General features: G+C 41.3%; 1 protein-coding gene across 1 annotated transcript in view; it reads left to right on the top strand.

The window, feature by feature from the left end:
• The window catches only part of LHCGR (luteinizing hormone/choriogonadotropin receptor), a 54,982-nt gene extending 35,566 nt beyond the window's left edge, over positions 1-19,416 (top strand). The window contains exons 7-11 of the mRNA XM_030309031.1: positions 323-391; positions 5,418-5,492; positions 9,530-9,715; positions 12,964-13,044; positions 18,264-19,416. Of these exons, the coding sequence (XP_030164891.1) occupies positions 323-391; positions 5,418-5,492; positions 9,530-9,715; positions 12,964-13,044; positions 18,264-19,416 (1,564 nt within the window). The remainder of the gene's footprint in view (positions 1-322; positions 392-5,417; positions 5,493-9,529; positions 9,716-12,963; positions 13,045-18,263) is intronic.
• Positions 19,417-24,286: the final 4,870 nt, after the last annotated feature.

Here is a 24,286-nt window from a genome sequence, read left to right as displayed (position 1 = left end):
TAAAATGGAAATGGCAATGAGGATTAAGTCATAAAATCGATGTCGAATAGCTGGTCAAGTACCTGGCACTTAATAAACACGTAATAAATTGGTGTTGCTGCTGCCAAACTAGAGTGGTGGAGGTGAAGCCAAACTAGAGCAAGAAGAAAAAAAGAGAAAAACCCAGCTCCCTCTCACCAGGTCCTCAGAATCTAAAACGTTAGACAGAGGTGAATGTTGCATACGCCAGTAATTATCTTAGTAGTAAATGTCACAGAAGGAAGAATGTGTGATTCCAAAATGTGCTGCTTTCACTGCTAAATCCTCTCTCCTCTCCCTTCAGCAAACTATATGGAAATGGGTTTGAAGAAATACAAAGTCATGCCTTCAACGGGACGACGCTGATCTCCCTGTAAGTATGTGCTATTTCCCCAGCTCATGAATAAAAATGAAATATTACTCTGGCTACCAGATCACATTCAATCTTCAGCAACTAACTCAGGACAAAAATAAACTTTCAAGTGGCTAGTCCTCAGTGTTTCACGCATGTTACTAGGCAACTGGCTGGCTAGAAACCCCAGAGCACCCTGATTTCAAACACAGATGCAGCCCGGAGACATTCAAGTTGACAGTTTGTTAAAATATTCAACACCCTACTTTTAGTTTCATCTCACAGCCTCCCTCTCTAGCCCCTTCGCTCAGGTTGATGGCATGTTAGAGTCAGCACGATTTCAGAATTCTTCCCCCAGCCCCCCTGCAGAGAAAACTGGCAATCCCATTTACCCGCCTAATCAGCCACAACAAGCACCCTTGCAGTCCCATCCCCCTACTGCTGGGGTGGGGCGGGTATGGGGAGCATTTTCCACAGGGTGAGGGGCCCTTGTGCTTACACCACATTGCACTCAGTCCCCAGAGTTAACAGCATTTAACTCAAGGAGAGCATCCCTACTAACTATCCTTCATTGTTTCCCACCTCTCTTTCCTTCTACGGCTTCTTTACTAAAAGAGTGGCTCATTTACAAAGCCTACTGGGGCTGGGGCCATTTGAACCCTAACAGGTAGGAGTAAGGTAACAATCACCCTACAGTTGGATATAATAAAAACTAAGCAAACTATTGAAAACTTGAGCCTGAAAAGCTCAACTGAAGCCAAAATTAAGGAAAACAAATGAAAAGACTTTTATGATACGTTGTATCAACCGTAGTCTATACCAGTGCTTCTCATACTTTAACACACACAAGAATAAGGTGCAGATTGTTAAAACACAGATTCCTAGGCCCCACCTCCAGAGACTTTGCTTCATTGCGGCTAGGGTAGAGCTTGAGAATTTATAATTTGAGCAAGCTTCCAGGAGATGCTGAGGCTGCCAAGTTGGGTAACATAAGTCTTTACAACATACTATTTATTTTAACTATACATATTAATTAAATACTCTAGTATATTGGTACCATGCTACAGAGCTTGGTGGTTATGAGAACAGATCTAAGAGTCACTAACTGGGTCTTAAACTCCAATGCCAGTATTTATCAGCTTGATCACGAGCAAGTTACTTAACCTATCCCAGCCACAGTGTTCTCATCCATGAAATAGAGCTATTAATAGGCTTATTTTGAGGAGATCCCCACCAAAATGAAAAGGTCTGTTTTGTATCCTCAGTACTTAACACAGTGCCTAGCACAGAGTAGGTGCTCATTTATCATTTATTACATTGCACAGCTAATTAATTACAAATGAATGAGTGAAGGAAAAATAATTATATTTTTATGGTCTTAGTCTGAGTCTGGCACATACCAAGTGCTCAAGAAATGATAGCTTCCTATCATGGAGAAAAATTTCCCTCATTTTCTTGTTGACTTGAATCTAATGAAGAGTTCACTCTAGCCAATTGAATCTGTTTCTGCCAAATTTAAATCAGAGGCATATCCTCTCCTGGCACAGTACTTTCAGATGCCTCATGCAGTTATTCACTCAACAAGGGTTTGCCAAGCATCAGCTATGTTTGAAGGAATATGCTACATTTGGGGTGGAAATGAAAATGAGTAAGGCCTGGTGTTTGCCCCACAGGAGCTTATGGCCTAGGAAGAAGCATTGCCAGATGGTATATAAACTGTATACTAAGTAGTAACTAAAACAGAAGGCAAAGTGTGATGCCTCCCCTGAGAGAAGTAAAGTCTTCTGGGATTTCAAAGGCAGAAAAGAAGGAAATTAGAGAAAGCCTCCTGAGAGATGTAGACTCTGAGCTGGGCCTCAGTTGGACAGGTAAAGACAGAAGGAAAATGCATCCCAAGCAGAGGACAACAAAGAGAATGGCCCAGAGGGGGAAGCATGTGTTCACAGAACAGCAAACAGTACCTTTTAGAAAGAACTAGATGTGGGTTAGGAACAAAGCAGGAAGGGCCTTAGATGCCACAGTAAAGGATTAGGACTCTCTTTTATAGAAAATGAGAGGCCGTTGAAAGTTCTGGGATGGGAATGAAGTATGAGGGTGCTTAAAGAAGGTTCATCTGTTGGCAGAAAGGACAGTGGTTGGGGTGGGGGTTGTACAGGCGAGAGACAGATATCGGCTATCTGAATAGAGGGGGTAACTGAAGGCCTTTGTGGCTGAGGTAACCTGGATGAGGGGGCAGAGTAAGAGAACTGAATATAAAATTGGGGGACACCAAGAGAGAAGGAAGAGAAGCAGAGCAAAAGCAAACAGAGTGGGAGGAAAACCAGCAGAAAACATCCTTGGGAGGTCAGAGAAAACAGGACGTCAGTCAAGAGGGCCTTCATCAGCAGTGTCCCAGCTGCATCAGGGATGCCAAAATGGGATGTGTACCTCAAAAAGTTCAACTAGTCAAGATTCTGTATCCCCCACATCTTACTGTTGCAAGAAAGAGGAAACCAAGAACACAAATCAGTTTGCCAAGAAAACAAATCAATTTCATTCATTTATTCATTCAACAAACATTAAGCATCGCCAGTATATATTAGGCACCATGTTAGGGAGCTGGGTCTGCAATGGCAGAGTGGAAAGAGTCCTTGTCCTCATGAAGCTTCTGTTCTAGCAGAAGAGACAGACAAAAAGGCAAGTAAATAAATGAACTTACTGCAGATAGGAATATATACTATGAAGGAAATAACCCATTACTGAGATCTTTCAGATGCCTTTCAGGGGCTGTCTGGCTTTAGGTTAGGTGTCCAGGGATAGCCTGGCCATGGATGTAGGCTATCCCTGGGCCATGAAACGTAGGCTGAACCCAGAAGATGACAAAGAGTGCACTATGGCAATAGTGAGGGGAAGCGTGTCATGGGAAGGGGGAACAGGATGTGCAAAGGTCCTGAAGTGGCAAAGAAAAGTAGTTGTAAGCTCCAGGAATTAAGAGGAGGCCAGTGTGACTGGAGGGTCATCAACAATGGGAAACCAGTATGAGACAAACCTAGAGATGGAGAGCGAGCAAACCACGCAAAACTCAGGGGCAATGGAAAAGATTCTAAATTCTCTTCTAAGGGCAAGGAGGTCCCCTGAAGGATTGAAGGGGGGAGTAGGTTTCAAAACTGTCAAGCAAAATTTTCAAAGTGTACCTTCAACCCAGTTTCTACACCTTCCTCACAAATGGGCCTGTCCAAAGTTGTTCAGAATGATGACACCAAAGCCCTACAAAGTTCTTGAATTTTCTACCTAACTAAGTTAGGACAGGGTGCAGAAACACAGCACCAGAGGGTTGCCCTCAGACGCCTCCAGGGTTCTGAGAGTCACCCCTTGTCATTCTCAGAGCACCCCACTTGTGAAAATTTTGGGTGGGGCTCGGGGGTTCTCCCACTGTGCTTCAAGAGGTTATCCTGTGTGTGCTTCTCATACCTGGAAGGCTGTGTCACTTGAGAACCTGAAAGTGACCCCTAGGAAAACGTGGTAGACGAATCTGATTTGTTTTTAACCGAGTTACATACTGCGGAGTTATCAGTACACAGAAAGATCTTTTAATAAAACACGTGAAAAGTTCTGTCATGAAATTTGAGCAATTAATTTGACCTGGCTGACATGACGATTATTTGCTCACAGAGCCCCATTTCGATGATTTATGACCATAACAGAACATAATTAAAACAAACCAAATCAGGGAAAAGAGCCATGGAGGTTTGGGAAGGAAATTTTCTTTTGATTTAGATCTTAAACAGCAATTGACTCTGACAACCTCATCTCTTTGAAAGTAGAAATACACCCAGGGGATTGGACTGTGTGAGACTGACGGGTGCATTCTGATGGAAGGGCTGAGGATTTCTGAGGAGAACGCTTAGTAGAAGCATGTGGAAAACAGCCACCCAGGGAGTGAGATGCAGGGGGGGTTGCAGTTTTTAAATGGCAGGCGTGATGTGGAGACATGCAGGAAGACAATGAAGAAGATGGAGAGCTAGGAGATGAACCAGGTAATTGCCTATGCCTCCTGCAAGGGAGGGGAGAGTGAGTGTTGGTCTATTTGTTTTGCCATGTAACACTGTAACAGTGATGCAGGACAATCCTGCTATGCTTCAAATCATCACATCGACAATGGATGCATTTTCCAGAATGCCCTGAGTCACCACTCTTCTGTTGTAGAAAGAAAGTGCTCAAAAGAAGGCTGGCAAGCCTGAGCCCAGGGACCCCGCTCCCAGCTCCCTCGTCCACCCAGAGAGGGGCCTGGGCTTGGCGACACCAGCATGAGGGCCCAGAGCAGGCTGCTCAGCAGCACCAAGCTGAGCTATTCCTGAACAGTTCACCCTGAGCTGCTTGGAGCTCAAGGAACAGAAGCCTCGAGTAGCTACTGCATAGCAGCGTCTGGTCGTGCCACAGCCTTAACAGCAGTGGTCCTCAACACACACACCTGAGGACTATCATGTACCCAACACGGAACCCCGAGTGGGGCATGCTGGGTGTAGGGCAATTTTCTGCACAGGCTGTCCTTCCTCCCCTTTCCTACCCAGTGAGAATGCATATCTGAAAAGGGTAACTTTGGACCCTACTTTTTCTTTTCAAGTAAGTATTTGCAAACTTCAGCATATTGCTATTAACCAGCTCTGAGGCCTCCAAGGTCAGGGCAGCTGAGCACCTGATACAGAGCAGGCTGCGCCTCCACCCTTCAGCCTTGAACACTGGAGCAGCACTTCCATCCCCGCCCAGCTGTGCGGTAGCAAACCTTCTCGACTCCAGAACAGGAAAGGGTGAGGACTTGAAGCTGCAGGACAAAGCGTTCTACTGAGTGAGGGGGAATCTGCAGGGGAAAGGTGGGCCCAGACACACATGCGGGCACTTTTACAATAAGCCTGGCACCAGCATGTCTTTTCCCCTTCTTCTACAATCCCCCTTTTCCCTCTACGGCTGAGCACCGCACAGGCAGGCTGCTCCAAACGTGTGCACACGCAGCGGTGACTGTTAACCCACGAAGTGCCAACCCCACTAAGAACACTGTCCTTCCCCACAGGGAGCTCAAGGAAAACACACACCTGGAGAAGATGCACAATGGAGCCTTCTGGGGGGCCACGGGGCCTAGCATCTTGTGAGTACAGTGGTGCTGCCTCCCCTCCCCACCCAGGGGTCCATCCACACTGTCCCCAGCCCAGTTTGTGGACAGTCAGCCTCTGCATGGGAAAGGGCTGCCGTTAACCAATAACACTAACTGGGGGCACTGAAATGACAGAAATCGATGGTCTCCGTTCTAGAGGCTCAGAGTCTGAAATCAGGGTGTGGGCAGGCTCGTTCCTTCTGAGGGCTGTGAAGACAGGATCTATTCCAGGCCTCTCTCCTTGCTGCTGGTCCTTCCTTCTGGTTCTGACAACGTAACTCCAGCCTTAACGAGGCATTCTCTGTGTGTATCTACCTGCCTGTCTCTGAATTTCCCTCCTATTATAAGGACACCAGTCATCCTGGATCAGGGCCCATCCCAATGACCTCATTTTAACACGATTACCTCCGTGAAGATTTCATTTCCAAATAAGGTCACATTCTGAAATACTGGGGCATTAGGACTTCCACGTGAATTTGGGGGAGACACAATTCAGTGTGTAATACCAAGTATGGAGGTCCACCTCATGTGCTAGCACAGGGAAGGCTGCCCACCTGGCATCCACTCGTGGGCATCCAAGGCCAGAGATCAGACTTTCCCGTGGCACTTGTCCAAACAGAGCTGAGCTACTGTGCATCCGGCTCCCTGAGGAGGCAAACAACAGAACCAAGTTTCCTCAACTCTTGGTAGTTTCGTGTGAGGACATGCGAGAAAGTGTAAAGGAACAGGAAACTGAATCAAGAGTCTCCTGACAAAGCCTTGGAAATCCTGAATATCCCATAGGAAACGACTGTAGCTGTAGTCAGACTTCGAGGAAAAAGACAACAGGGTTCCAGAGGCTCTGCAGCTCTAACCTGGGGTGACCTCATCTTTCCTCCACAGAGGTGCCAGGCCCTTTACTGCCTACTCTAGTATGCTGTTACTCATTCACTCAACAAACACTGAATGAACACATCCCGTTTACCAGGCAGCATGCCGGAGAGACTGGTGAGCATAATAGCTCTGGTCCCTGCCTTTAAAGAGATTAGAGTCACCGAGGGGAGACAGCAATAAATAGGCAAACAAGCGGGTGATTTTGAAATTAGGAAAGTGCTAGAAGGAGAGTGAACAGTGTAATCCAGTTCATTTGCTTGCTTATTCATTCAGTCATTCATCCATTCATTTACCCCATAACGATTTTGTAAGTCCCTACTGTGTGCTAGGTACTAGATTAGGCAGAGAGAGAGAAACAGAGCATAAGAAAAAGATGTCTGGGGGCGCCTGGGTGGCGCAGTCGGTTAAGCGTCCGACTTCAGCCAGGTCACGATCTCGCGGTCCGGGAGTTCGAGCCCCGCGTCAGGCTCTGGGCTGATGGCTCGGAGCCTGGAGCCTGTTTCCAATTCTGTGTCTCCCTCTCTCTCTGCCCCTCCCCCGTTCATGCTCTGTCTCTCTCTGTCCCAAAAATAAATAAACGTTGAGAAAAAAAAAAAAAAAAAAAAAGATGTCTGCCTTCCTTCACAGAATGGGGGAAGACAGACGAGAATCAAATAAGTAAATAAAATATGTAGTATGCAGATGTAGGCGCTGGTTGTGAGGGAGAAAAATTCAGTTGGCTGAAGGAGGAGTTCTAGGGAGAGAGAGTTACCATTTTAAAAAGGATGGTGAGGGAAGACTAACCTGAAAAGTGTCATTTAAGCAAACACCTGAAATAAGTGAGGGAGCAAATTATGTAGGTATTGGCAGGAGGGGCATTCTAGGTAGAGGGAAGGGCAAAGCAAAGGCCCAGAGGCAGGAACTTGCCTTGTGTAATGGAAGAAAAGAAAGGGGGCCAGTGTGGCAGAGCAAGCAAAGAGGAGAGTTCTAGAACATAAAGACAGAGAGGTGGCAGACAGCTGGGTCGTGAAGGGCCTTGTGACCATTATAAGGACTTCACCTGTGTTCTGAGATGACATGAGGCTTTACAGTTTTGATCAGGGGAAGGAATGAACCAACCCAGTAATTCTTAATCCTCGAGCTCCTACCAGTATCAACTCATGATTTTGTCTACTTTCCAACTCCCACCATTATTAATCCCAACTCTATTTCTTAGTTCTTGCCCCTATCAACTCCTAAATACTTCTTAACCCTTATTTGCTACTAACTCTTGACTCTGCTTCCTACCCTGCCACTGTCAACCTCTGTGCTACTTCCTAACCCCCACTACTGTCAACCCCAGACAGCATCCAGTTCCTAGCCCACAGCACTGTCAACCCCTGACTTCACCTAATCCCCAGCTCCTGCCAGTATCCATTCTGACTCTACTTCTTAATTCCTGCAACCATCAACCCTTGACTCTGTTTACTTCCTAGTTCCTGCCACAAAAACTCCAGACCTTCTCAATTTCCTAACTTCCATCACTCTCAGTCCTCACTCTCTCTCTACTCAACCTCATATTTTTGCTTCCACTACCTCATGGCTCATGCCAAGTGTTTTCTCTGCTGTGTCTCAGCTTCTGCCACCCTACCGCACAGGTCCTGTATGTCTCATGTTCAAAGTACACCAGACTCATAATCGTACAGGTTGGTTGAAGACTTTGCAGTCTAGCACACCCTGTAGGCAGAGCTCTTAGAGCAAGCTGGCTACCAACCCAGCCACTAGATAGCCAAAGAGAGTTGCCTCTGGGTCAGACACAGTATATGATGAAGTTAGTGTGGTCATAAGACACCCTGCCTGCTAGTCTTTGCCTGAAGAGCTGCTTGGTCCACCTGCTTAGAAATAACTGCAAGTACTGGAGACACCAGCCCTGTCTTGGCCAGAACAGTTGGACCAGACCTAGTCTTATTTCATTAAGCAGCTGTTCTCATTACACCCTTAGAATGTAAGTGGTGTCTAGGAGAGTTCCTTCCACCCACAACCCAAAAATACTTCCCCACTGGTCTTCTACTGAGACTGAAAATATATTATGAGAAATTTTACTCCTCCATGATAAGACCTTGCCTTTTCTACAATCCTAATTTAAAATATATACCCCCCTCAAAAAAAAAAAAAAAAACCCATCAGACACGCACAAGTCGTGTGCTGTATCCCTAACACATCCAGGATAACTCTATAAAGCAGGATGAGAACACTGGTTACCTAAATCAACGAGGACACAAAAGCAGCAGTAATCTGAAGCCCCTGAGGTAAATTCTGCTGTCTTAACTGTTCCACCAAAGGCCCACACTAGCCATCGCTCCATGTTGTCAAGTTCATCTATCAGTCATCTATTGATCCCCTCCCATGTGCTGGGCACTAAGCATTGGGACAATTTTCTGAGGGGGACTGTGCTGCTGGGAAAGTTTCATGGGGGCATCAGCAGCAACCACTTAGGAGATGGGCAGGATTTCAAAATTTCCACGGACTCTTCTTCCTCTTCACATTTACCTTGTTCTCAGACATTCTCTCAAGTCTAGAAAAGCCAAAAAGTTTGGGACCTTGTTTACAAAACCTAAGCTTTCCACACAGTTCTGCTTGCCTGGCCAAGTGCTTGCTTGCTTGCTTTGGACTGGTGAATCCAGTTTGCCTTTAGAGAAGGTGCAGTCTGCATCCCAGGCAGATGACAGCTAAGGCCATAAGCAGCTCCTAACAGTATAAGCAATCTGTGCTTCATGAAAACCTACCCTGTGGGGCTTGAACAAAGACGGAGGCATCTGAAGCCCTGAGTATTTCCCCCTGGGATACAGCACAAAAGCTGATGTCACTGCATGTGTCTACTGTCTCACAAAGCAAGTAGTTATTTCATGCCTGCTAAGTGGAGAGAGGGAGGAAGGAAGGGGGTGGGGGAGAAATGCTAATGAATGTATGACAGGTGTAAGGAGTTACACTCAACCTTGAAAGGAATAATGGAGTGCATATGAGGAAAAAAAACACAGCATAGATTTTGAATTTTTATCTTAATGAGAGTAACTGAATGGAGAATTAGGGGGAAGGCAAGATGGAGAAAAGATTCCTCAGAATCTAGAACAGTACTATTGCTGAGAGGAGGTTTCATCCTATACAGTAAACAAAAAGGCTTGCTCCTTTCTATTTTTCAGGGATATTTCATCCACCAAATTGCAAGCCCTGCCTAGCTATGGGCTGGAGTCCATCCATACACTCATTGCCACATCATCCTATTCTCTAAAAAAACTGCCATCAAGGGAAAAATTCACCAACCTCCTGGATGCCACACTGACTTACCCCAGCCACTGCTGTGCTTTTAGAAACTTGCCAACAAAAGAGTAAGTAAAACAAGAAAAAAAAAAGAAAAAAAAAAAAAAAAGGTAGTGCCTGCCAACCTTTGGCAGAAACAAATTTCAAAACAGTCAACTGGTCGACAGCTTCCTGCCCCTTCACTCCCTGCTCCAGATCAGCTCCAAAGCCATGGGGTCACTTTCAGAGACACAAGAAGAAAATGAGCCATCCTGTTTCTTCCCGAAAACTGATTCCAGTCAATTCACCCTGCAGCTACAAGACCTTTGTAGCCTATTCCAGGATAACTGACTTATAATAACCTTAAATTAGGCTATAATTGCAGTTGCAAAATGGAGTATGAAACTGACATCTTAAAGATCAATTAGCTCTAATCCTTATCAGAGAGCATCATTTTTAAAGAAGGAGGGAAGTAGGCTCAAGAGAGTAAATTTTACCTAATGTCTAAATCCTTAATAATAAAAAAAATGGACACAAAACTCTACAGAGGCTTTTTTTAAAGCTATTTCTCTCCCAGCAAGAAGACCATCTTTCATTTCAGAACAGAATTCTTGCTCTCTAAGGATTAGCTCAGTGCCTGAACAAAAAGGGCACAAGCTCCTGGCTGATTTGAGTCCAGTGGGGGGCATCTTACTGATTCCACTGATACATTTCAATCCAGAATGTTATGACAGGGTGTGCAGGATTTCATTCTTTTCTTAAAGATTGTTTTCCAGAATTTTTTTTTTTTTACTAAGATGCATAATAAGAAATACCTCTTTTTACACTGCAAACCAGTCAGTACATGTCACATAGGTAATAAAACAATACTTAACTTTTTTACATGTGTGATACAGATTTTTCTTATCTATTTTACTCTACTTTATTTCTAAGTGCTAGTCTTATGCACTTTATTGTTTATACGACCCACCAATGGGTCACAACTCACTGTTGGGAAAACATCTGCCCTAAAGTGTTATTACACAGCCTAAGAAGATATTCTCAATTAATTAGATGAGGCACTGGAAGAGTGACACTAGGATGCTGCTGTTTTTGTGTGGAATCAACCTATTTATAATGAATCAACCAACAACATATTACTGTACATCTACTTTGTGCCTTGCAGAGGTATGTGAAGCTAGATCTGAAGCTTTTGATGTAACCAAGAAGACAGGCCATGCATCATTAACTGAGCTTCAAAAAAATATTAATTGAGCACTTATCTAGTTCCAGACATTGTGCAAAAGTCTGAAGATACAAAAATAACTAAGAGCTCATTCCACCCGGGAAAATCACAAACAGCCGTGTGGTGGTAACACACAAGAGAGTCGATGTTTAAGTATAATATAGCAAATGTAATGGTAGAGCTGAGAACATAACAGAATACTCTGGGAGCACAAAGGAAGAGTTTCTAAACAGCAACAGAACTTACAGAAGACTTCCTGAGGAAATGACTTCCACTGAGTTTTGGAGAAGGGCTAAGAGGTGGCTAGGCAGGTGTGGGTAAAACCATGCTGAGAAGACAAGATAGCTCATGTGAAAGCACAAAGGCAAGAGACAAAGGATGGAAATCCCTCAGGAAAACTGGAACAAGATGACTTATGGGTACATGGAGGACACAGAGAGAGACAGTTGTGATGGGCTCTGAGTGCTGGGCCAGGTTGTTCAGAGGATGGGGAACCACTGACGAATTCAAAGCAAAATTACTCAGATTTGCTTTTGTCAAACAACACTCCAGCAGCTCTAGAGGATGGCTTGGAGGTGAGCAAAGCTGGTGAGAGACCGATTAGGAGAACAATACAGACCCTGGTTTATGATAAGGCTGATTCTGGACACCTCAAATTTTGTGGCAAAGAGGGCACATCCCTTCTGAAATTACTGGCATATAAAAAAGCTAGTTCAGGGCTTTTTATTCTAGTACATGAAAGAGACTACCTCTGGGTAAAAAAGGTGGGGAGAGGATTATGCAGTTGTAGGCCAGTATCAAAGTGAGATAGGAATACAGTCACACAGAGGTTGTCTTGATTGGGATTACAAGCTTTAAGTGACTCCCTCTATATCCCTAAAGCTAGAAACCTTGGATGCTAGGGAGATGGGACAGCCTGAAGCTGGGCCAGTGGAATGTTTATGTAAACTCTAAGTCACCCCCCTGCCCTGCAGCTGCTGAGCCTGGATAACACACACAGCTGCCTGGGCAGATGGTCCCAAAGACCTCCTTGGTATCTATGATTAAAATTTTTAAAAAAAGTAGATGGAACTCAGTGCTATGAACTGAAGGCTAAGAACAAACACATTTCCTGTTAACTATAGATTGGTTCACACACAGTATCTCTAGGTATCAGATACAGAGCCAGCATCAAAACACACACACACACACACACACACACACACACACACACACACTTTGTCCAAATTTGAGGATTTATAAGGCTGACTCAAAATAACAAGCTGATTAATTTTTGAAAGTGAGTCCAGTAGGTCAAATAGTTCTGCTATATTATCCACCTTCCTGCTTTGCATACAAAGTTGTTTGTATAAGGAATTATCTTGTTAATGCTGGAGAAGAATAACATAGAAATTTCCAATTTCGACTGCCTCATTTCTCCTTCCTCCTTAGGAAAGGTTGGGTTTCTCACCACCTTCTCTCCTTCCCTCTATTTCTTCATCCAGTTTTCCTGTGTGCCTCCCTTTGGTTTCACCTTAGGAATATAATAAGTATAGGCCCCTTTTAATTTATTGATACTTTTTCCCTTTCCATTAGGCTAAGCTTCTTGCAATGATGGAGGAGTAGAGAACACCCACATATATTTCTGCACGTAAGGAAACAAAGCAGAAAATTCACATCATCATGTCAGGTCCAGTATCTTCAAATCCTCACAGAAAATAGTTCCTAGTTACAATTCAAAGCCATGAATTCTGAATGGCTATTTGTTGTTCATCACGAGCAATGTGGTAAGGAGAGTGGGGAGGGGCAAACCCTCATATACCATAAGGGTAGTTTTTAATAAGCATCGAAAAATCTGTGATTCAATATGACCAATTTAAGTTTTTTCATCTCTGGAGCCCACACAAAACACTTAGCATTCAGAAGCATTTTATCTAAGCTGGAAGCCCTCTAATGACAATGCCAAAGCTTTCCCTCTTTCCCGGGAAAATGTTTCAGTCAGGACAATGGTGCAGAACACGACTGGCGTAATGGGCAAAGAATTTGGACGAACAAAGCACAAATAGACATGATCATGTTTAGTTTAAAGACCAAAGGCTCAACTGCTTTTTTTTTAAACCTCTTTTCTTTCAGGCAGAATTTTTCATTTTCCATTTTTGAAAACTTTTCCAAACAATGTGAAAGCACAGCAAGGAGACCAAATAATGAAACACTGTAAGTATTTGCATGCAAAGAAACTCAGGAAACCATGTCTTGTTCTGTGTGCACCTTATTATTATCAGTGCCAATGCTTTTCTTTTGATAAAAGTCTTCATTGGAGGGATGTTTGCCAAGCACTTTTTAATAGATTTAAAATGGGAATTTTTTCTTTACAAGTGGCATCCAGTTGAACAGACATTTAACTGTTTAAAAAAAACTCTTTAAAAAAATGTATCTACACATTCATTCTATAATTAAATTCTCCAAAGAAATTAAAATTTTTACTTGCAGGTATTTTGAGGTCACTTAGGGCTTGTTAAAATGACTTCATTTAAAAAAAAATGACTTCATTTTTAGGAATTTTCACTAGTCAGTGGTCAGCATTCCACAAAGATTAACTGATTGCAAACACGGCTTCTAGAAGCAGTCACTTCCCTTCAAAGAGATTCAGGCCACCTTGACTACTATGCTCTGGAGCTTAAAATTATTCAACCTCAGTGCTATCACTAACATACACTGGATGGGAGATCCGTTTCTATTCTACTGACTGACTTTTTTAACATTTTTCCTGGCTGCCTTGGCATTTCACCTACCTTCAAATGTAAAAGATCATGCGTCAAAAGATACTCCCAGCATCCCTAGGCCACATTTACTGTGATTTAGAAGTTTTATTATTCCCCCCATGTGTCCTTCAGGCTACAAAACCTGATACCCTTCTAAAACACCTTGCCATTCTCCATTCCCTCTTCTACATCTTTTTTCTTTTCTCTTGTTTTTTTTCCCTATCAATCTGCAAGTTATGTAGAGGCAGCAGGGTGGTATGTTGGAAGGACCTTGGGCTTTGGGGCTTCTCAAAGTTGGATGTGAATCCTTGGCAGTAATGTTCCTGTAACACTGGGTATCCCTGGACAATAATTACCTTTTTTGAGACATTTTCCCTCATCTGCAAGGGACAGCAGAAATATTTGGCTTTCAGAGCCATAAAAGTGAAGAGAGTTGTTACAAAATGCAACAGCATCTGGGGTACATTAGAAATACCATACTCTGTATCCTTTTTTCTTTCATTTAGGTCCAACACCAACTGTCCTCCAGTGTTCTTTTTCCTCACCCTCCCTGCTCTTGTCTGGATGGTCTGTTGGTCACCTTCCATTAACTCTTTTGCAACCTGTGGCTTTTTCCTCATCAACAGGAAACGCTTCTGGCTGGAGTCACTGGTAGCCTCAAGGGGTAGTTTTGGGGACAAGAGACGTTAGCCCACTCTCAATCATCCTCATCAGCCCCACCCCAAGCCTTCCCAAAGAAGTCTACAGTCTCGAGTTTCCTATGCTAACACTGCTGTAAAACAAATCCCCTAATGTCCAGCATCCCCAAAACTATGTGAAATTAGTACATAAACTCTAGGTAAAAAGAATGTGCTCCCTGTGAAATCCCCTTGCCCCCTTTCCCACCACAATGCTATTCCTAAGCCCCTGGAGGTGAGAAATTCTAGAGCCAGTCACTAAGCCCTACCTACTCTCCCCAAGGTATCAGTGTCCTTGCTGTTATTTATGGCTGGTCCCTTTGTTCTCCTACAGTCCCCGTCTTTCCTCCTGTCTTTGTTCATTGGAACTGGAGTGGCCCCTCCTTCCTCTGACTCAGTGTTGTAGGCCTATTCGAGTCCATTCAGACCCTTCAGTACTGAAGACAGCTCCCTGCCGGGTTTTGTCAATAAGCATGAGGCTCCCCTCAGGAGCTGTCCCAGGACACAAACCTAAGTAGCAGGTAGGTATTTGGTCTGAAGGCAAATCACCAAGGAGAAAAATTGCTAGACATATGCTCAGTAGGGCAAAAAGAAAGAAAGAAAGAAAGAAAGAAAGAGAAAGAAAGAAAGAAAGAAAGAAAGAAAGAAAGAAAGAAAGAAAGAAAAGAAAAAGAAAAAAAGAAAGGACAAAGGACCAGAGGAGTGAGACAAGGAACACGTTTGACCTCTTACTGATAGAAATTTATTCAGAAATCATGGCAGAATTTTTCGAAGCTTTGAATTAGTGCTTCTGAAGTAGTTTTACTGGTAGCAGCTAAAGTAGTTTTGATAAGGGGAAAGCAGCAAAGGAAATAAGGCAGAAATAGTTGGAAAGTTTTCACCTGATTTAATAAAGGCTATTATTTTGGAGGAATCCTCCAGGGAACTTGCTTAAAACACAAGTTCCTGGGCTCTGTCCCTAGAGAATTTGATCCAGGGTTTGTAGTCAAGCCAGGAATCTGCACTTTAACAAACAGCCTGGTGATTCTGATGGAAGTGGTCCAAGGACCACACTTTGAAAAGCACTGACAGAGACAGTGACATATAGGAAAGGCCATACACTACGGACATGAAGACCTACTGATGCCACTAGAGCCTAGTGCTGAGGGACCTTGAGCTAATCACTTGCCTTCTTTAATCTTAGTTTCCTTACCAATAAAATGAGGGGTTCGGTGAGATGTCTTTAAGAACAATTCTAATACTGGGGTGCCTGGGTGGCTTAGTCAGTTAAGTGTCCGACTTTGGCTTAGGGCATGATCTCACGGTTCATGGGTTCGAGCCCCGCATTGGACTCTGTGCTGACAGTTTGGAGCCTAGAGCCTGGAGCCTGCTTCGGATTCTGTGTCTCCCTCTCAGTCTTCCCCTCTTCGCTTGTGCTCTGTGTCTCTCAAAAATAATTAAAATTTTCTTAAAAAGAACTTTTCTAATGCTAAGAAATAACCTATTTCCTTACATCATTCTTTATAACCACCACATCGTTTTAAATATTAAAAAAAAAACAGATATTCTTTTAATGGGCATGAGATGAGGACAAATGTACCCTTATTTAGTAATAAAGCAGGTGAGTTTCCTGTGCAATGTTCTGTACATAGCAACAATCCTTCGCTAGTTCCAAAATGGTTTCTAAGAATTTCTAGCATCATCTTGGAGTCCCAGATCATGGATTTCTTTTTATTCTTTTTTTAATCTATGTTATTTCCCTTCAGTAATTGTACTGCTCAAATATGTCATTTCATCCACTCACTGAACTAGGTTCACACTTTCCTGTTCAGAACAGGAGTAGCTAAGTTTTGAGAGTAGAGAAAAATACTCTTTTAATGTATGAGGGACCCTAAGGTAAAATACTATTTGTAATGGCCCTGACAGAAAAATTATGCCCATTTCTCTAGCTAGCAAGATTATATTAGCAGACTGTGAGCGAAGAGAAAATTTGTTGAGCCTACATGCATCATACTGTACACACTCATTGTCCCTGTATCTTTTCAATTCCTCTCAGGGCCAGGATCACCCTGGTTTATTCACTCCACAAGCATTTATTGGATAGTCTGAGCCAAAACTGTGTGAGGCACTGAGAGTTCAGAAATAAATAAGACCTAGTACCCTGCCTCCCAAGCTATCAAAGAATAGCTTCACAGACTATTAAAGAAGCCACCCATCATCACACAACGGCAGTACGGTTTGATAATTACAATAGAACTTAAGTGCAGCCATGGCAGAGAGAAGGGGTGATAAACTCCTTAGGGGTGTGAAATCAAGAAAGGCTTCACAGAGGGGCTTACCTTTAAGAGTAAGAAGGAATTCACCAGAGATGAGGAGAAGGCAAGAAGAAGAAATAGCACATACAAAGACAGAAGGATGAAAGAGTAGATTCTGAGAGCCACAGTCATTTCATGTAACCAAAGGGAAGATTGCACAAGCAATCTGCAAGAGATAATTATAAGAATCCCTAACTTTTAGTGAGCACTTAATATGTGCCAAGTATTATTCTAAACATTCTGTAGGTAGTAATATAGTTAATCCTTAGCACAACCTTCCTGAGGGAAGTATGATTAGTATCTCTATTTGGCAAATGAAGACCTTGTGGCACAGAGATGGTAAGTAAACCTCCCACCCAGGTTTACACAGCCTGTAAAGTCAGTCTTGCTCCAGAGCCCAGGTTTCGAATTGTGCAGCACTGTTGCTTCTTGTAAATGAGACTGGAGGACGAGGCATAACCCTAATCATTCGAGGTTATCACAAGGAGTCTGGATTTTATCCCACAGACAACAAGAACCTAGCAAAAGTTTGAATTAATAGATCTGTACTTAAGAAGGGTCATTCTATGGGGCGCCTGGGTGGCTCAGTCAAGTTAAGCATCCGACTTCAGCTCAGGTCATGATCCTATGGTCTGTGAGTTCGAGCCCTGCATCCGGCTCTGTGCTGACAGTTCAGAGCCTGGAGCCTGCTTTGGATTCAGTGTCTCCCTCTCTCTCTACCTCCCCTCCACTTGCACTCTCTCCCTCAAAAATAAACATTAAAAAAAAGTAAAGAAAAGCCATCGTAGGAGGAAGGTACAGATGGAGCAAGAGAGGGCCAAAATTAGAGGAAAGATGCTGGGGGGAAACTAATGTAATTGTCCTACAAGAGAGGATGAAAATCTTAACATAATTATTAGCAGTGGGTTTGGGAGGAAGAGGTTAGCAGAGTTGGGATTGTTCCTTCACTAGAGTTGGAACCCCTCTTCAAACTACTCTCTGAATTTGACTCATACCCCTAAGGAGTATCTATTTTCACCATTTCTCCCTATTGTCCATATCTGTATTTGGCTTCAGCTCCTGGGTTTCTGATTGTCCATCCCTGGTTTCCACTTCTTACCTGGGCTATTTGATTAGCCAGGGACCAATGTTGAAGCTAGTCTACCCACAGCTGATAATCTTCGGCAGTGTGAGCCCTTCAGTCCCATTAGTGTTCTACCAAAGACACATGGCTTGACAGCAGTTTGGCAACTAAATGAGATAAATACCTAGGAAAATGCCAAGAAAGGGTTCTTGTAGACATAGCAAGCATATACTGTGTCTCTAAATTTGTTTTCCAAAGAAAACTCATCCGTTGTAAACAGCTTCATAAGTCTGTGCATCAACAGGAGATACATATACATATATATATATATATATATATATATATATATATTGCTTTTCATTCCCTAAAGAAATTCCTATTTCCATTCAGAATTCTAAGATAATTTAACAAATTGTTTAACAATAATTTAACAAATAATGTTTATTTGTTAATAATTTAACAAATAAACATTATTTGTTAAAAATTTAACAAACCTAAGACTGAGGCTGTTGTGGCTTTGTTCCCTTTTGTTTCATAGGCTTAAAAAAAAAAAACACTAAGGATGACTCATTTTTTTAAATACAAAGAATCATAGAAAATCTCAAGTTTACATTGAGACAAAATATTCTTCTTACAGTTATTCTGCCATCTTTGCTGAGAGTGAACTGAGTGCCTGGGATTATGACTATGGTTTCTGCTCACCCAAGACACTCCGATGTGCTCCCGAACCAGATGCTTTTAATCCCTGTGAAGATATTATGGGCTATGACTTCCTTAGGGTTCTGATTTGGCTTATTAATATCCTAGCCATCATGGGAAATGTGACTGTCCTCTTTGTTCTCCTGACTAGTCGTTATAAACTAACAGTGCCCCGTTTTCTCATGTGCAATCTCTCCTTTGCAGACTTTTGCATGGGGCTCTATCTGCTGCTCATTGCCTCAGTTGATTCCCAAACCAAAGGACAATATTATAACCATGCCATAGATTGGCAGACAGGGAATGGGTGTAGTGCAGCTGGCTTTTTCACTGTATTTTCAAGTGAGCTTTCTGTCTACACACTCACAGTTATCACACTAGAAAGATGGCACACTATAACCTATGCTATTCAGCTGGACCAAAAGCTGCGTTTAAGACATGCCATTCCTATTATGCTTGTAGGATGGCTCTTTTCTACTCTAGTTGCCATGTTGCCCCTTGTGGGTGTCAGCAATTATATGAAGGTCAGCATTTGTCTCCCCATGGATGTGGAAACCACTCTCTCACAAGTCTACATATTAACCATCCTGATACTCAATGTGGTGGCCTTCATCATCATTTGTGCTTGCTACATTAAAATTTATTTTGCAGTTCAAAATCCAGAGCTGATGGCTACCAACAAAGATAAAAAAATTGCTAAGAAAATGGCGGTCCTCATCTTCACTGATTTCACCTGCATGGCACCTATCTCTTTTTTTGCCATCTCAGCTGCCTTCAAAGTGCCCCTTATCACAGTAACCAATTCTAAAGTTTTACTGGTTCTTTTTTATCCTGTCAATTCTTGCGCCAATCCATTTCTGTATGCGATTTTCACAAAGGCATTCCAAAGGGATTTCTTTCTGTTGCTGAGCAAATTTGGCTGCTGTAAACATCGGGCTGAACTTTATAGAAGGAAGGATTTTTTGGCTTATACCTCTAACTGCAAAAATGGCTTCACTGGACCAAATAAGCCTTCTCAGTCCACCCTGAAGTTGTCTACATTGCACTGTCAATATACAGCTATCCCAGACAAGACTTGCTATAAAGAATGTTAACTGTTTTATCAGTAACCACATTATTGAGTAGTGCTTAAACATGTAAAAAATAATCTGTACCAGTAATTTTAACATAAACAGTTGGTGTTAGGAAACTATTTATTCTCAAGCACACTGAGCAAAAACAAGATATCTACCTAGCTCAAAGTGTTGTCCATGACCATTGCCAATCTAAAAACTACTTGTCATTGGTACATGATGACACAAAATACAAAAACTGAAAGTGTGTAGAAACATTTCTAGCAATTTTGACAGAGTAATTTAATGTCTGTTGAATCTAGTGCTTTTGAATGAAGTGGTATTTTACATATCTTTGCTTCTTTCTCATTTCACCTTTGTAGTAATTTTTACTGCAATTTATAGTCCATTACAGATTTGAAATTTAAAATAACTGGTTCTTTTCCTCAGATAGTTTGAAAAACACACTGCAGGGATGCACTGTCCAATCTGGTAGCCACTAGCCATATGCAGCTAAATTAAACTTAAAATGTAATTTCTCCCATAGAATTTCTAGAAGAAACTATAGGCTGTAATTTCTTTGACATTGGCCTTAGCAATACTTTTCTAGACAGTATCCTCGGGCAAGGAGAGCAAAAGTAAAAATATATGCAAATGATATATCTGATAAGGCATCAATATCCAAATATATATATATATATATATATATATATATATATATATATATATAAAGAAGTCAACATCAAAAAAAATCAATCTGATTTTAAAATGGGCAGAGAACCTGAATACACATTTTTCCAAAGAAGATAAAACAGATGGCCAACAGACACATGAATAAATGTTCAACATCACGAATCATAAGGGAAATGCAAATTAAAACCACAGTGGGATACCACCTTACACATGTGAGAATGGCTACATTCAAAAAGACAAGACATAACAAGTGTTGGCGAGGATGTGGAGAAAAGGGAAACCTTGTCCACTGTTGGTAGGAAGGTAAATTGGTGCAACCACTGTGTAAAACAGTATGGGGCTCCTCAAAAAATTCAAAATAGAAATCCCATCCAACCCAATAATTCAACTTCCAGGTATTTATCCAAAAAAAAAAAAAAAAACACACACACACTAATTTGAAAAGATATATGACCCCTTTGTTTACTGAAGCATTATTTACAATAACCAAGCTATAGAACCAACCCAAGCATCCACAGACAGATGAATGGATAAAAAAGATTTGGAAAATACACACACACAGTGAAATACTACTCAACCATAAAAAAGAATGAAGTTTTGTCATCCATGAATGGATGGACCTAGACATGAACCAAAAAGGTACTATGCTAAGTGAAATGAGTCAGACAGAGAAAAGAAATACTATATGACTTCACTTACGTGTGGACTCTAAAAATCAAAACAAACTGAAGAAACTTCCTCATAAATACAAAGAACAAATTGGTTGTTGCCAGAGGGGAGAAGGGTGGCAAAATAAGCAAAATAGGTAAAGAGGATAAAATGGTACATATTTCCAGTTATAAAATAAATAGGTCACAGGCATAGAAAAGTACAGCGTAGAGAATAGAGTCAATAATATTGTAATAACTTTGTATGATGATAGATGGTAACTACACTTACCTGGTAAGCATTTTGTAATTTATATAACTGTGAAATCACTATGATTTACACCTGAAACTAATATAATGTTATAGGGTCAACTTTACTTCAATTAAAAATTTTTAAAAAATGTTTAAGAACTTTGTGTGATACTATAATGGTGTATACAGGTCATTATACATTTACCCAAATCCATAGAATGAATGCCAGGAGTGAACTCTTATGTAAATTATGGACTCCGATGAGTCAAAAGAGGTTCACCAATTGTAGGGTATGTGCCACCCTTGTAGAGAATATTGGTGAGGGGGGAGGCCATGTGTTGTGTGGCAGGGGGAGTGGGTATATGGGAAATCTATGTACCTTCCACCCAATCTTGCTGTGAACCTAAAACTACTCTAAAAAATAAATTTTACTACAATTAAAATTTTTGAAAGCAAAAAAATTAGAAATTAAAAAATAAAATAAGTTGCACACATCAGTACTCATCAGCCTATCTATACACTTCAGCATGGTTATCACTAACCAAGGCTCAATATTTATTTACATTTTAGGTGAGACTTACACATAGTAAAATGGACAAATACCAAGCATACCACTTAGTTTTGAGAAGAGCATACATCCATGTGATCCCAAACCTCTATGAAGACATAGAACACTATCACCTTCAGAAAGTTTCCTCATGCCCCTTCTTTGTTAATCCCTCACTCCCACCACCACCCCGGTGGTAACAATGGTTCTGATTTTTTCCCCATAGATTAGTTTTGCCTGTTCTAGAACTTCATATAAATGGAATCATACAGTATATACTCCTGTGTAAGACTTCTCTGACTCAACACAATGTTTCTGCTATTCATCCAGGCTGTTGTTTGAATTAGTAGTTTTCTTTTCATTGTTGAATAGTCCATTCCATTTCATTGCCAAGTTATATGAATATAACACTGTTTTCCACTCTTCCACTGATGGATATCTGGGTTATTTCCAGTTTTTAGCTCTCTTTTGACATTTTATTATATAAATGTATAGTCATAACTAGACTATGTATTTAATCTACATTCAACCTTTATGTCATTGTGCAAAGTGATCCAAATAGATAAAAGATTTCATAAAATTTACAAAGTATCTCTTCCCTGTATGTTTTTCACATTTCTGACTTTTCTACCATATAACTAGTTACTTCTCTTTACTCTTTACATTTACAGATGCAATCCTCTCTGGTAAGCTAGTGTTCTAGAATTTGTCTCAGTGATATGAGAGAATACTAATTAGTTGTGTGCTACATACATACACAATAAACTTTTTGATTAATTCATAAATCCCAGAACCAAAAGAACTAAGTAAGCAAAAAAGAAGAAGGTAAAACAAAAAAATAAAATATATCCTTGTGGAGAAACTACTTAAATTATGTCTTCTTAAATACTCTTTGAGCCAAGGTACTTGGACACATACTCTGAAAATAACTTTTATGGCCTTTTCCACAAATATTTTTATTCTCTACATTATAATTTAAGTTACAGCATAGACCTACAGTTTACTATCTCCCTCATCCTCTTATTATTCTCTACATTATAATTTAAGTTACAACATAGACCTACAGTTTACTATCTCCCTCATCCTCTTATCTTTTCACTCACTAAGACCCGCCAGCTGTTCCTTTCAATTGTCTTCCACATCAGTTCTTTATTTTGCATTCTTGCTGTCACACAGACACTTCAGGCCATTTCCCCTTACCTCAGAAGTGCTATCAAATCTCCTTCGTTTTTGTTCATATCCTATCTTTGCCATGTCCATACTCTCATATCCACCACTGATTAATCTTCCTAAAATCCTATTTTATCCTATTACTTACATGCCAAAGTCCTGAGCAGCTCATCAGTATGTATAAATTTAAGTTTTAGCTCCTATCCTAACATTCAAAGAGCTCCAGAACTCATTCTCAAAAACCTGCTCACTTGATCTGCTGCTCTTCTTCTGCAGGCAACACATTGTCCTACTTGCCTTTCCTTAGCTGTGCCCCATGCTTCTGCATTCTGGCACCCATACCACTAGGACCATGTGGAATACCCTCTTCCTTACCTGCCCTCCTTGGGCACCCTTTAAGACCCAGCCACAGGTTTATCTTTGCTACCAAGCTCTTCTTAATTCACCCTCTCCCTAATCCATGGAATTTAAGACACCTCCTTTACCTGAAACAAAGCAGGGCATAGACAATAAATAAGTGACCCAAAGTGATGTCTCTCTTTGGACTTCTTTTGCACTTGTCGTCCCTCTCACTCATTTTTTCTTCTACACGGCTGGGTGTTACTACCTTTACACATCTATCTCTTATTTCACCTATCTTATAAATTTCTTTAGTGATACACTCATCTCTTTCACTTGTTTCTCCCACTATATCTATCCTAGAATCTTACACATATTAGGTGATTAATCATTTTTTTCAGCTGATTCACTTTTACAACTAAAAAATAAAACAAATCCTTATGAAGAAGCATTTCCCTTATGAGATGGTCTTATAGAAAGCATTTGTATTCTTAATCTGTGTAATCCTTCATACATAAATTATAAAAATATCAAACGCTCCAGAAATTTTTTTCTATCTTGTGGGGGGGTTTTATACCATGCTAGAGATTATCATTGGCAGATTGCCAAATGACTAAGAAGCATTATTTAATCAAGAATAACTCATCTAAATTTACAGCATATTTTTAAAAGTTACTTTGTCCTCCATTCCTAACATTTGCTGTAAAGGGCCTGGTTTTAGTTTCCTCAGAAATGTATTAAGTCCAGGGGCACCTAGGTGGCTCAGTCAGTTGGGCAACTGACTTCGGCTCAGGACATGATCTCATGGTTCGTGAGTTTGAGCCCCGCATTGGGCTCTGTGTGGACAGCTCAGAGCCTGGAGCCTGCTTTGGATTCTGTGTCTCCCTCTCTCTCTGCCCCTCCCCCACTCACACTCTGTCTCTCTCTCTCAAAAATAAATATTTTTAAAAATAGTTTTTAAAAATGTATTAAGTCCACATGTAAATTAAGAATCTTTATGTCACAAAGATTTCAATAAATGTGTTCCTAACTGGAAATAATCTCTTCTTCAAAATGTCCAATATTTTATTAATATTGAGTTTCTTCCTAAGAGTTATTACCATAGCCTTCCTATTTATAATTTAGCTTTCTAGTTATAATTCACAAAGTTCCCACATGGCATATTAGAGTATATTTACATGAAAACAGCATAATATTAACCTAATAACAGGAGTCAAAAGAAAATCCCCACTAAATTCCCCAGCTCACTACTCCAATTAAATGT

This window comes from Lynx canadensis, chromosome A3 (assembly GCF_007474595.2).
Source record: "Lynx canadensis isolate LIC74 chromosome A3, mLynCan4.pri.v2, whole genome shotgun sequence".
NCBI lineage: Eukaryota > Metazoa > Chordata > Mammalia > Carnivora > Felidae > Lynx > Lynx canadensis.
Note: the sequence above shows the minus strand (reverse complement) of the source record. Positions and strands in the feature narration are given on the sequence as shown.